At 36.0% G+C, this 14666-nt stretch overlaps 1 protein-coding gene across 1 annotated transcript in view; it reads right to left on the reverse strand.

The window, feature by feature from the left end:
- Window positions 1-14666, reverse strand: part of HEATR5B (HEAT repeat containing 5B) — a 53082-nt gene that overhangs the window by 35743 nt on the left and 2673 nt on the right. Inside the window, exons 2-15 of the mRNA XM_083349415.1 lie at window positions 13557-13723; window positions 12799-13010; window positions 12133-12241; window positions 11001-11150; window positions 9526-9697; window positions 9104-9261; window positions 8006-8255; window positions 7248-7403; window positions 6062-6312; window positions 4931-5042; window positions 4223-4375; window positions 2957-3056; window positions 2383-2492; window positions 1797-1960 (exon numbers count right to left, since the gene is read on the reverse strand). Of these exons, the coding sequence (XP_083205541.1) occupies window positions 1797-1960; window positions 2383-2492; window positions 2957-3056; window positions 4223-4375; window positions 4931-5042; window positions 6062-6312; window positions 7248-7403; window positions 8006-8255; window positions 9104-9261; window positions 9526-9697; window positions 11001-11150; window positions 12133-12241; window positions 12799-13010; window positions 13557-13682 (2223 nt within the window). The 5' untranslated portion in view covers window positions 13683-13723. The remainder of the gene's footprint in view (window positions 1-1796; window positions 1961-2382; window positions 2493-2956; window positions 3057-4222; window positions 4376-4930; window positions 5043-6061; window positions 6313-7247; window positions 7404-8005; window positions 8256-9103; window positions 9262-9525; window positions 9698-11000; window positions 11151-12132; window positions 12242-12798; window positions 13011-13556; window positions 13724-14666) is intronic.

The raw sequence follows: 14666 nt of genomic DNA on the forward strand, positions 1-14666 counted from the left end.
TTGTAGATCAGAAGGTCGGCAGTTTGGCAGGTCGAATCCCAAGTGCCGCGTAACAGAGTGAGCGCCTGTTACTCGTCCCAGCTTCTGCCAACCTAGCAGTTCAAAAGCACGTAAAAATGCAAGTAGAAAAATAGGGACCACTCTGGTGGGAAGGTAACAGCGTTCCGTGCACCTTTGGCGTCTAGTCATGCCGGCCACATGACCACGGAGACGTCCTCGGACAAGCGCTGGCTCTTTGGCTTTGAAATGGAGATGAGCACCAGCCCCTAGAGTTGGAAACGACTAGCACGCATGTGCGGGGGAACCTTTACCTTTACCTTTATCCTGTCTTTATTATTTTTGCAAATAATTCAAGTGGTGAACAGATCCAACACACTATTTTCCCACCAATAATAACCTGTGAGGTGGGTTGGGCTGAGGGAGTGACTGGCCCAAGCTCACTCAGTTGGCTTTCATGCCTAAAGTGGGATTAGAACTCAGTCTCCCACTTTCTAGGCTGGTGTCTTAACCATTAGACCAAACTGGCTTTCTAGAATATGAAAAGGAAGTATACATCACAATATGTAAAAACTAGTGAAGCACAGCATCTAATAACTATAGAAGGTGCAACTTTGTATCTTTACCTTCTCCGCTTCAGTTTTTAGCCTGAAAAATAGTTTTTAGGCTGAAAAATAGTTTTTATCCCAGAGCTTTAACCATATTAAATACTATTTATAGTGCAACATTGAAGTCCAATATTAGGGGCAGCACAATGGTGAATAGAATGTGAAGGATGTGTGTATGTTCTTATTTGTGGTTTTTAGTTGTGTATAGCGTGCACTGTGGACAGCACTTAATTTTGTTGTCAGTTATGCAATGACAATAAAGATATTCTATTCTGTTCTGTTCTATTCTATTCTATACAATATACAATATACTTTAGGGTCAGACAAATATTCCTATGCATTTAAAGGCAACTTGCTAGAAATCATTTCCAATTTCTTATACGTTGCCTTAACATATTGCAAGCCAGGTGTTGCACTGTATTTCAGCTCCTACTAAAAGTACTGCTGTAGGGAACTTGAAGCAGGAGCCTTTAGTGATATTGGGAATTATACTGTACACACTATGTCTAATTTCTGCCTCTCTAAGGACCCAGATGTGGGATTGTCAGTGGCAGTCTCTACACTTTATAAGAAGGTATTTTTGCAAGCAGCATCAAATGAATGAGGAGGAAAAGATGCCCATCACTTCAAAAGTATGGATTTTCTCAAACGTTAATAACAATATGATTTTCTCCAATATTTCCTCTAATATACTAGTCCATATTCCCCAAAGCAGAAGCTGCATGGTGAAATAAATGGGTTAAATATGACTATATCAGCCATGGGGGACTATTGCTCTTCAAATATTGTTTTACTAATATTCCCATATTAGACAAGGCTATGGAGAACTGGGCTCAATACATCAGGAGTCTCAAAAGATTCTTTTCATTTCTTTCATATTCTTAAGTTTTACTTAGCTTATTCTTAGTTTCTGGAAACTGATGGAACAACTCTGTAAGGATTGAATGCAGAACCTATTTTATTTGGGGGAGGCTCCATTTCGGTATCAAATGCCTATCCAGCCATCCAAGTTCACCTTTAGTAAATAAACAGTTTCCCTAATGAATTTATGGCTTAACGATCTGACTAAGATTTAATATGCTAATATGGAAAAAAACACAGAAAATGTTTAATTTATTTGTTATACGCATAACAAGTGTGTAAATAAAAACAATTGACACTTGGAAAGGATTTGAAAACAAGATTGGATACCTGATCTTCAATTGATTTATGGTCTGTTTCTTGCAGCCAGGAGCCAAGAAGAACACTGTCATCATAGTGGCAAAGTGATCTAAGCAGGGAGGTGGTTGTATTAGCAGAATTGTCTGTTAGAGTAAATTCTGCCACCAGCTCCCGAAGAAGTGGGTTAAAAGACCCTAGAGCAAAACAATAAAATACAGTTTTCACACAGGCCGTTAAAACAACAAGCATCACACGATTCAGCCTAGTTTTCAAACAAGAAAATCAGAACTAATAATATTCTGATCACGTGAAATCCCATGGCAAAATACTGTTGTTACTGAAGCTTCAGAAGCTTTGTATGATGAACAATTCCCCCCTAATATTTCTATGATTACAGGGTCATTATTTGAACACAAGTCCGAGAAAGTTGCAGGAAATGTTATCTGAGAGTAGTGCTACTATGTATGAAAGTGAGCATATGGAAGCACAGAGTTCTCCTGCTGAACTTTCTGTCATTTAAAAAATAGAGAAATAAAATGTTTACAAAGCTTCTACCTCATATTAAAGTGGTGTATTTAAGAACAGGGGAAATAGTGGGGGGGAAAGTGAATTTTACCTTCATATGTTTTTGGTGGTAACAAAGCCAAAATGTCATAAAGCCTTAATCGAACCATTGCTGCACTTGCCTTCAGATGTGCTCCATGGGCTTTAATTACAGAAGGAATGCTACCATGTTAAAAAAAAACATAAAAGTTACTATTACTTCAAAAGGCTATTTAACTTATACTGTAGATATAGAATACTGGGAGTAAAAGCACCTTTTCCCTTATAAATTTTGGAAGATGTATGCCAATAGGGGAACATGTTATTTTGCCCTTTGAAATTACAGAGGGAAAATTGGTGAGATCACAAGATATTGAGAGAGAACGCAGGGTATTAATGAACTTGTTCTATGTTCATCACCTATATGTATATGAGCTCTCTTTCACATGAATTTATTACAATTTAGCCATCCACATCCACATATCCATCTGGGGAGGGGGAAAAATAAAAAAGATTAACAGAGGAGGAGAGAGGTTGATTAGTGGTTGTAATAAGAAATCAGATCACAGATTGTGTTCTATTAGTGATTAGGCAGACAAATTGATTTTAAAAGAAAACTAGTTTCAATTTCTAAGAAACATACTCACTGAGACATCATTGTCATAGCACATTCAATGGGTGTCATCAATTTTCGAATAACATCTTCTGTTAGAAGTTCAGGGCAGTGGGCAACAAAACTCCTCATAGCTAGCAACAAACAAAAATAGCAGAAATGATAGCTTTAAAAAATCAGTGCAAACATATCCATCAAATATATAATGCAATGGATAGCTGAATTGACATATGGTCAAAATAAAATTACTGAGGGGAAGAAAAGACATACAGAAGAGCGATGCAATGGTTAGAATGCAGTACTGCAGGCTAACTCTGCATTCCAGGAATTCAATTCAGACCACCTCAAGGTTGACTCAACCTTCCATCTTTCCGAGGTCAGTAAAATGAGGACCCAGATTGTTCGGGGCAATACGCTGACTCTGTAAACTGCTTAGAGAGGGTTGCAAAGCACTGTGAAGCATTTATATAAATCTAAGTGCTATTGCTCTATGTCATTCTCTCTTTCTCTCTCTCAGAAACAGGGCTCTCTGCTCAAACTACAGCTTTCCACTAAAAAAGAAAAGCTAAACTGGCTACACACAAGCACACATATTGTCATGTTTCCGATAGATGAGACCAGAACTCCAAGGCAAAAGGTTTCCTTAAAGAACATATTTATTGGCTACAAAGTATTGGCATGATCAAAAGTGAAACCAAGACTGAAATTCCCTCCCAACTGTTACAAAGTTGAACTTCCCACCCAGTAGTATGTCATAAATCACATTCCCCAATAAATTACTTTGGCGGGTTTTCTAACAGAAAGCTCAGCCTGCCAAAACCCAAGCAGCAATGAAATTGGTTCCCACAGGACAACTTATTATTATCTCTACCATTAAAACATTCCCCCTCCCAACTGTGGCAACCGAAAACGAAGTTGCAGCATTGACACATACATAATATGGTCACCTAACAAATATAGTGCTCAATTCAATTTTATTTGTATCCTGTAAAAAAAAAATTAAGAACATCCTATCCTACTCCTATCCATACTCTTATACTAGCATATTCCAAACATGGATATGGTGGAATACAATCCGGCTGCATTTTTCCAAATATATTCTTAATATTTTGCATTTCAATGGTCATAACATAGGTGTATCAGTTTTTCCTCCACTTTGTCACAAGGAATCAACATCTAAAGATTACTCAGAATAGAGTTTTTCAGTCCTTTTGATTCTAGCTGATTATTTTATTCATAAAATATAGTTAGGCTGGCTGAAATAGTCCTGGACAAGGTACTGTATATTTGAGATTCATACCACAGAGAGCTCCTGCGCGTCCTTCCAGCGTTACTTGCCATGTAAAGGAATCACCACGAGCTTTTTCAGCTTCTAATTCCTTTAGCGAACGGGGAAACACATTTCGCCACAGTAATAACATTTTAGGAAGATGGTAACGGACAACTGAAGGACCTACCAGGAACACAAATGATACTGGGGCTTAATAAATCTTCATGAAAGAGAAAGCCAAAGAATTCTAAACAGGCTTCAATGCTATTTGTAGATGGCATTTTCAAAAACTGACTTTATATTTTATATGCCACTTTGACAAATTTTAATTAAAATAGAATTATCTATTAAAATAAATAACTTGCAGAGTACGTTTAGGAATCTTACTGTAATTATGATTTTAAGGTTACAGAAATATTTATACCTTTATAAATACGGCTACATATTAATAACATTAAAAGATTCAAATCAACTAAAGCTAACTTTAATATTCTGTTATCATTCAATGTGCTAATTGTAATTTAATACTCCTAACTACTGATCAGAGTATATTTCTACCTAGACTTTTACTTCACAACAAAAGTAATCTGGCAAGGCAACTGCAGTTTCAAAATAATCTGGATTTTGGTAGCAACAGCAGAACCTGATAAAGTTTAGTATTAGAGAGATATTGACAATCTTGCTGCTAAGTGCAAGTCAGACTGTGTTGCTAAAATGAAGGAATGTGCGCATACAAACCTAAAGTCATTAGAGCACCTAGCAAAAGCCAGCCAGCTTGGGTTCGCTGTAAGGACAGCCTGCTATTTTGTGCAGCAGTCCGCAAGAGATCCTCAGCAATGCTAACAACCATCTAAAATAAAGGGAAAATCAACTTAGAAGTGAACCAGAAAGCATCTTAATAAAACTCATAACCTAACATTAATACAGGATAGAAAATAGAAAACTTTATTTAATATCAAGTTCATTATTATTCAAGTTATTTTTCCTTTAAACAGTAAAATGAAGAAGTCAAACAAAAGAAGGGGTTGAAGGACTCAGTAGGGGACGGTTGAGACTCAGGGCAGGCAAACTAAAAGATTACTAAAGAAAACAAATCAAGATATGGAAAGTGATAAGAGAAATGCCCTGAAAAGAGCAAAAAAAAAAAAAAGAGGAAATGCTCGAACATCAAATGAAATTTGTTTCTATTGTTGTGATGATAAAGGTATTTATCCAAGAATAAGCATTATTATGTAATAAAAAATGAGCATGAGAGTATAAAACCCCTACAGCAGGGGTAGGCAACCTTGGCTCTTTTATGACTCATGGACTTTAACAGTTGAAGTCCACGAGTCATAAAAGAGCCAAGGTTGCCTACCCCTGCCCTAGAGCCATTTAAGAGGTCAGACTAAAAAGAAGCAACTTGAGTTTCTTATACCTAGGAAGGAGCAATCATAGTTTCAAAATGGATGCTTCCTAGTTTTGGAGCATAACAGTGTTTATAAAAAGGCATTTCCTTTTTGACATGGCTGACGTACCTCAGGTTCACAGAGAAGTACATGTTCCTTGGTAGCTTACAGCTTGAGCTTTTCAGACTTTAAACCTTGAATATAACTGGGAAACTAACATTCGGTAAAGCAAATCTTTGAATGCAATTTCTTTGGAATATACCAGGGGTAGGCAACCTTGGCTCTTTTATGACTAGTGGACTTCAACTCCCAGAATTCCTGAGCCAGCGGAATTCTGGGAGTTGAAGTCCACGAGTCATAAAAGAGCCAAGGTTGCCAACCCCTGGAATATACCATTAAATAGCTCATGTTGCTTTGTGACAGCCTCCTTCTCTACCCCGGTGTTAGACAAAACAATGCAGACATGTATTAATAATCTCACCTTTCCTTTGGCATGAGGGATGCCTAGAGAACACTGATGAACTCCACCTAACAAAGCAGCCATGGCGAAGCTGTACCCACTAACAGCTTCTGGGGAGGTCTTCAGGTTGTTAAGCCGTTCTGCACACCGGTCCAATAACGGAGTCAACTGGAAAGGCAAAGCTACAGCCACACAGCGCAAACACCATGCAGCAGCAAGTCGAGCAGCCATACTAGGATGGAGAAGAACTGAAGTAACCGTCTCAAGCAATCCTGAAAACAAACCAGAGAAGAGAATATTTTGAGGAAACTACCAAAACATTTATTTGTAGTAGTTTTGGTCAAAGAAAGAAGTTGAAATGATGTAAAACTTTCACACTGGGTAGCAAAAGAATACAAGGCTATCTATTTTTGATGTTTTTATTTTTTTTAAGTCTTAAAAACATCAAGAAGCATTTAACACAAAGCACTCTTTGAGCGCCAAATTCAGATTCAATGGCTATAATCTATTCTGGAAAATATGCTTTTTCTGCCTTGGTGGTTCACTAGCATGATAATTTTTCTTTTTATGTAGGAAACAATTTTAATGAACCACCCAGATTTCTGATCAATATATGTACTATGTATTATCTAGATTTCTATGGCCGCCTTTCCCACCATAGCAACTAAAAATAGAAAATACAATTCTTTAAAAAAAACACTATTAAATGGCTGAGGATAAAAAAGCCAAAAATCACACCAAATCCCAAGTCTCTGTTATGCTTTATATTTTCACCTTTATGCTTTATTCTTTATGCTTCATCTTTCTGATTAGGCTGATAAATAAAACAAGTAACATCAATAAAATCAATATTTTAGTGTTTTATTATTTTGATTATATTGCATTCTTAAATCTGTAAATATTATATCACTTTCATAGTATTAACTGCCCTGATGCCTTAGAAAGGCGGGAAACTGAATTTTTAAATAAACAAAACAAACAAAACTGATTGGTAATCATCTATTCTATCCACTTAATCAACTAAACCTCCCATCACTTGGATGAAAACTAGAAAAGTTCCAAACATCTCATTTTCACTGGTACTTAGGTTTACATTTCACATCAGTATTGCATTACGTACATAATTAAATGGTAGAAATAAATAAATAAACAAATAAATTTATTAAATATTCTTAGTGTGTATAGCATGGCAATCTGAATGATTTACCTATAGAAGGTTCCTGTATAAGTGGTGATGCAGTAGCATTCAGGCTTTGAACTAAACTTCCCAGCTCTTGAAGAGCACAAACCATTACATGCTGACTTGCGGCAACTTCTGCTGCTCCTGATTTGTTTTCAATATTAGCATCGTTCACAACTGTTTCTGTCAAAGTAAATTAGAAAATGGTGAATAATCCAGCATTCTGTTACACTTAAAACATACTGCTTTGGACCGGGTTCCAAAAAAGTATTTCAGAGTGCACGAGGAAGATGCCTAGTAACAGAACGGCCGACCCACCTTCCCTAACCCAAGTTCCAGAGATCTTCAAAATATAAGTATGAGATGGATGACACAGGGTGAGGAGGAGGAGGATGTGGAGCACGGTGGTGTGGGATGGGGGCGACATAGGCAGTGGGGCGCTACAATGTCCCTGCAGCCAGTTGTAAGGGTGAACAACCATGGGAATGCTGTAGTGGCCTTAACTTTGGGACTGAGTCACAAGCAGCTTTTGTGGGGGGGGAATCCCCCGTGACTCTGATTATAAATCGAGGACTACCTGTACAGCATTATATTTTCACAGTCTTTATTCTTCAGGCACACAATTGTTGCGAATGATCTCGTTTATATCATAACCACATAAGCCAGTGTCATAACACACGTAGCTCAATAAATTTAAAAACTAGCACCTCTTTATCCTAGAATTAAAAAGATTGGACAAGGATAGTAAAAACAATACATGCCTACACTAAGGTTTGCTCTCTTACCTACTGCCTTCATCTGTTTATCAATAGCCTGACAAATATCTTTAGCAGCAGCAATCTGTGCCTTCTCTCCCAATAAACTTCCTATTGTCGCTCTGAGGATAAACGAGACACATCTTCGAGAGTAGACAGCTTCTACATGAGTTTGAGTTGCACGAGGATGAGAAACCAAATCCACTACGTGTGACAAGAAAGTTGCAAAATTGCGTTCTAGCCACTGACCTCCTAGGGTTGTGACAAAGACAACATAGGCCTGAAAATTCAAAATTATTAAGTTACTTAAGGTATATGGGATTTGTACTCTGAATTTAAAATTCTATTTACACTTTTTACCTTCAATTCTCCAATATCCCCTATCCCACTCCTTAAAACCATAAAATGTTTGTTTCTGAAATGAAAATACCAGATCAGGCCCTCTAATATTACAATCACATAGGTTTATCAAGCTCAATAACACCTCAGCTATGATGAAAACTAATTATAATTTCTATAACTAGTTCTCATCATACAGCTTTTTAGTATAATAATAATGATAATATTGTGATCGTATATGACAATCTCACAGTATATGGCCTCAAGGTTGTTGGAAACCCCCAAAAGTGGGGGCTTCCAACAATTTCTTGAACAGGACTGTCAAGAGTTTGAGCAAAAGAGTTTTTCTCAGGAACTTAACAAGCATCTTCATTTATCTACTAATGTAAGCTACTCAATTGTATAGCATATTATAGCTACATCCTGAAGGATGAGCCAGTAGCATTCCATGTGAGATTTTTATTCTTTAGCATAAACAAATAAGTAAATAAATTTTATTCACTGCCACTTGTTACTGCTGTTGAAAAGGCTCCACATTTCAAAAGAATTCTATCATTTGCCTTTTCAAGAAACAGCCCAATGCCCACTGGGCTTACTTGAACACTTCTTTGAATCTCATTATATACTTATCTGGCTGGAGCTGTAAGAATTTCAATGTAAAATAATGAAAAGCAATCATTGTACGATTATTAGTAAATACATAACTAGTTTCTACAGTTCTATGAAACCTGGGTTTTTTTAGTTTGTCTGGTTGTGACAATACTTTAAAACATTTTAAAATAAACATACCTGAGTAACCCCAACTCGTACTTCTCGATTAACAGATCCTCCTACTTTTAACATCTCTCCACCACTTTTTAAGAATCCAGATCCTCCTCGCAAAAAACCAGTAGCCATGAGTTCTAAAACCTCTTCTAATGTTGCTTTCTTCACATTCTGGCGCATCACTTAAAACAAATAAACAGAAAATTTTATTCAAAGGAATATTTTCAATCGGTTCTCGTTGTAGTTTTGAGATTTTGGTAAGTAATATGTCATGTTAAAGATACCAATGTCTTTACAGCCATGAAATTAATACAACATCTTCACCAAATTAAAAACTGTGAAAGTATAGGGTTTTTATCATTAACGATAAACATTTAGCTTATCAATGTGTCTATTGCTGAAAAACAAAATAATAATAATGATATGAATAACTCAATGTATAATACCTGCTGCTTGCTTTGGTATCAATGCTGTAGCCATAACTGTCCCCAGAAGTTTGGATACTGCAACTCGTACGCCATAATTTGAGTTTTCCAGAGCCTTAAAACATAGAGTTGCTACATTTTCTAATTCTGTTGTCCACATAAATACAGCTTCATTTTGCAGTTCTAGCAGACACTACAAAAAATTATCCCAAAACTGTTAATACTTTTAGAATGCTTATTTATTCATTCTTTAAAATCAGCCATCACAATTTTATTTATTTTTTTATTTTAATCCCATTTATATCCCGCCCTTCTCCGAAGACTCAGGGCGGCTTACAATTTAAGCACAAACCAATGTGCTTAGCAGTAGCCTTCATTCTATGTATATGCCTGCTTATTAGGGCTTTCCCCCCCCCCAAGTGGCATTATTACAAAGTCAGCTTATTGCCCCCAACAATCTGGGTCCTCATTTTACCTACAATACCATCCCTTTAAAAAAAAAAAGAATTGTAACTGGAAAAAGATAAAAGTGGAATCTTTCTTCACTTTGCAAAGAGAGTTGTATATACTATATGCACAAAGAGTATAATCAAATTTGGAATTGGTGAAAGGAATGGAGCATTAAAAGTCCAAAATGCTTTTCCAATAGTTTTCAGTGTTAAAAAGTCTTGTGTAGTGTGGATTCCTTTTCCAGATATGTCAAAAAATAAAATCAGCTTTTGCTTGACACCAAACAACCTAAAGGGAAGAAACTAGATACAAAACTAGATACAAAAGACAAAAAAATATATAGCAGCATTTTATCCCAGCAACAGGAATTTTGCCTTCAATCAGAATTGCGTAATTTATTTGATTTGCATATCAACTTTAATACTTAATGTCAGAAATAAGACTGTGAATGTAAGAATGTGAATGTGAAGCTACGCACTTTCAGAAAGTGATTAAAAACTAAACTACTAGCATATCATGTACCTTTCCAGAAGAATATTTAACACTGGTTGTCTGATTTCAGAGAAGGGTCCATATCTATACTAAGCTGTACAACAGACATGTCAAACACAAGGCCCGGGGGCCTGATTCAGCCCGCAAAGTGGCTTCATGTGGCCCGCGAAGCCATCCTGGAAACAGTGAGGGAACAGCCCCCGCTGCCTTGGCCCTGGCCCAGAGACCCTCCTTCTGCCAGAGACCCTCAGATCTATCCCACTCCTGCCCAGGCCCCCATAGGCACCCTTGATGCGAACGATGTAGAGCTGGCCACGCCCACCCAGTAGGCCATACGCACTCTAGCCATGCCCACCCAGTAGGCCACGCCCACCCTGGCCATACCCACCCGGCCCCCCGAGGGCAACCGCAATGCTGATGCGGCCCTCAATGAAATTGAGTTTGACACCCCTGCTGTACAACATAAAAAGCACACTTAGAACACTAGATAATCTAGAAAATGCTATGAATAATGCAGTAATGTTTTTATCATTTAAAAAATCAAGCAAACTTACCTTTGCTACTGCACAGCGCACAGCCATAGCTCTGTCTGTCAGGAGAGACCGGGCATTCTTATAAATGTCACGGTGACAAGAAGCTGCTGCACTACCCAGGCCACTTAAGACTTTTTGTAAACTCATTAATATTTCACTCCTTCCCTGTGACTGCAAATCAGCAGAAGACATAAACATATTGTATTTTTACCAAAACCATGCTTTTCGTTTATTTAAACACAAGAAATATTGTAAGGAAAAATATTCTTGTATCTCTATGTAAAAATGGAACTCTTCATCATAACAGTAAATATTATCTTTTAATATGGTATGAAGATCATAAACCTTATTCCTAAATATGTTGCTGAGGAATTCTATTCCAAAGTCATAATTTATGGAACATATAAATCAACACTCATTCTTTTTCAAACATATATTACAATCTTTTATTTTATTTCACAAATACTTGACACATTTCACGCTTATTGAAAAAGATTATCATTTCTTCCAGCCATTCCCAAGGATTGAAAAATAAATAAATAAATAGGAATTTGCTTTTAATTTTATTTTCAAAATTAAACTAAGAAACTATAAGGGGCAATTGATAGAGGAGGTAATTCTTATTCATCTCACAAGTTTTAGATCTGATGGAAACACGACTTCTCCAACACATATGAGAACCACTCCTTCTCTGTAGTTGTAGAGTATAAATTATTTTGTATACTATAGTACATAGTATGGATAATAGATGAATCTAGTCAAACAGTTCTTCAGCTCAGCTGTAAGTTTAATTGGTTGCCTTTTAATAATGTGAACTAGCACTGAGATTCAATGCAACATTTCAAGCAGTAATTATGTTAATTACAAGACACATTTTTCTAACTGCTGAATATATCTCTATTTTTAGCTCACTACAACCTTGATAAGCACAAAGATTTTGCTGACATCTTAACATCAGGCAAATTTATTATGCTATAAGCTTTCATGAACCATATCACCCACTGAAGATCACAAAAACCTGACATAAGAATTTTGTTTTTATTTAGATGGTCCAAAATTATTTTTCCTGTACAACAAGATTAAAAGACTCTTAATTAAATAAATGAAAAGAGTACAAAAATTCAAATATTCTATGAACACTGCTGTTACTTACTTCAGCACTTTTCAAAGATTTTAAGAGATTGTTAACTGTTTCAGGAAAAGAACTGCCCAGCATTCTTCCCATTTTCTCATAAAATGCTCCAACACATGCCACTGCAGTACTACAAAAGGCAAGGGAATTTTGATAAGATAATTTCTAATTGTATAGTAATAGATTCAATAGGAAATCCCAAGTCTTCAGGTTAAACTTTGAACTAATAAAAAAATGATAATTTGGAAGAAGATAGCAAACCATTTCTCCACTCTTACTTAAAGATCATCTATTTAATCACCACGAGTCAAACTCAGTTCAAAGGCATCTGTCTTTTAAATGGGAGCATCAAGCCAATATACTTTCAAGCAAAGTTGAACCTCTTCATATACTGGACAAACTTTAAATTCAAATAACCTAAATGTATAATACGATACTGCTATGATTTTACAGATAATCAGATTAGTAGTGAGGTAACAAGAAAACAGACGTAATCCAACTTTGACCTCGTGATTTAAAACTATTTGTTCTTCAAATATAATGTATCCACCAACAATCTGGCATATTTTAAGTATTTTACATGGATGCACACAATAATAAAATAAAATATGATCTTACATATTGGAAATATTCCCTGATACATTTCTGAAGTTGTGGATTTTTTTCTAGTAGGTAACATTTACTTACAGTTTTGTCAGTAAATAGGCAGAAGTATCATCTTTACTCCTGATGATATCATTACACTTATCAAGTGTTTGGAAGACAGTAAAAGTATCTCCTATGCTGTATAGAGCGGCAAGATTTTTAGCAAGTAATTTCCTTGTTGGTGGTCCAGGAGAAGTGCTGATAAGACCCGTTAGCTGTTCAACAAGCTTTTTTTGTTTTTCTTTTACATCTGTCTGTTAATGAAACAAATGAAAATCTTGTCCAGTGTTTATATGAAATCAATGAAGTTCATTATCACTTTGTTATGTCATATAAATGTTTATTTCAGATGTTCTCTAAAAGTTTATTTTTATGTTTAAATATGAACATAAAATTAATGGCCATGAATTTAGACTAGAGGATTCATTAAATAAAGCTAAAAATACTTGCTACATTCTCAAGTTTATTTCCATTAATGCCTTAGGCATTTTTCAAAATAGAATAGAATAGAATAGTATAATAAACCTATGCAGCACAACAGAAAATGGAGTTTCTGTGTAAATATGCATTATCAAAATCATAAACAACCAAACAGTTCAAAATATTTCTGGCATGTCACTATGGTCATATTACAGAAGAGTCATTAATACAAAAATTCAAAAATATTTCTGGCATGTCACTTTGGTCATATTACAGAAGAGTCATTAATACAAAAATAAAGGCTGAAAAAAATCTATTATCAAAGGTCAACTCAAACCATGAGATGGGTAACAAATTAAACAATAAAAATGAAATTATACCTTGTTAGCAGCTACAAGCACCTTCTCAAGAAACCGTAGCCATTCAAAGATAAAAACTGGTCGCTTTGCTTCAGTGATCTGAGCCAAAGCCTCTTCATTTAATAATAAACTGTGAGCAAGTTCCATAGCTGGTTAAATTCTTTTTGCACAGAAGCTTCCCTTGTTTCCTGTTATACAAATAAATAGTAAAACAAAGAACAGTAGATTTAAAATATCCCACCTACAATATTTATTTATTTATTTGATTTATATACCGCCCTTCTCCCGAAGGACTCAGGGCGGTGTACAGGGCAACAAAAATAAGAATACAGGATACAAGATTTAAAGTTAAATGATTGTGCCCAATGTAGTAGGTTAGTTAAAATAATGTTAGAACCCAAACCCATCAGGCCAGGCCGGCTTGTTCGAATAGATACGTTTTTAGATCACGCCGGAACCAGCATTTGAACCGGTTTATCTATTATTTTTACAGAACGTCTTTTATTAATTCAATCACCCACATATCTGCTACAAAGAACAGATTTTTTAAAATCTCTATCAAAGAGAGTGGAAGACCAATGATAATAATGTGAGTGATATGTGTGCATGCACACGTGTGCTGGTGTACACATATATGGAAACTGAATTATTACTGTGTTCAATCAGTGCATCTCATTAAGTCATTTAAAAACCTAGAAATATTTATTTGATTAAATTTTGGTACTGTTCAACTCCAAAATGATTGGGGGGCTGTTTGTATGATTTAGTGACAATTTGGTTAAAGTTTTTGTGGCTTAGATGTTACATGAATCCATTCAATGATTCCTTGTACTGTGCAACCTTTACCCCCAAAGGGATCCTTCAATAACCACATCAAATACATACTATGATTGTAACTGTTTGCTCCAGGGGCGAAAAGAAGCAAGGCCTCTTTAAGGAAAAGGTGGAAGAGTCAGGATCAGAAAAAGGAAAGAAGGCAAGGTTGTCAGAATACAAGCGAATTTGAGGGCCAATCCACATGGAGCCCCATTTCCATCTGTCCTGTTTGCCATCGTTCACTCCCTAGAGACTAAAATGGACAATGTGAAATTTGAGCGGGCCACGAACAAGGAGTATATATCGGAGGTGGTG

Source organism: Vipera ursinii, assembly GCF_947247035.1.
Source record: "Vipera ursinii genome assembly, chromosome: 1".
Classification (NCBI taxonomy): Eukaryota; Metazoa; Chordata; class Lepidosauria; order Squamata; family Viperidae; genus Vipera; species Vipera ursinii.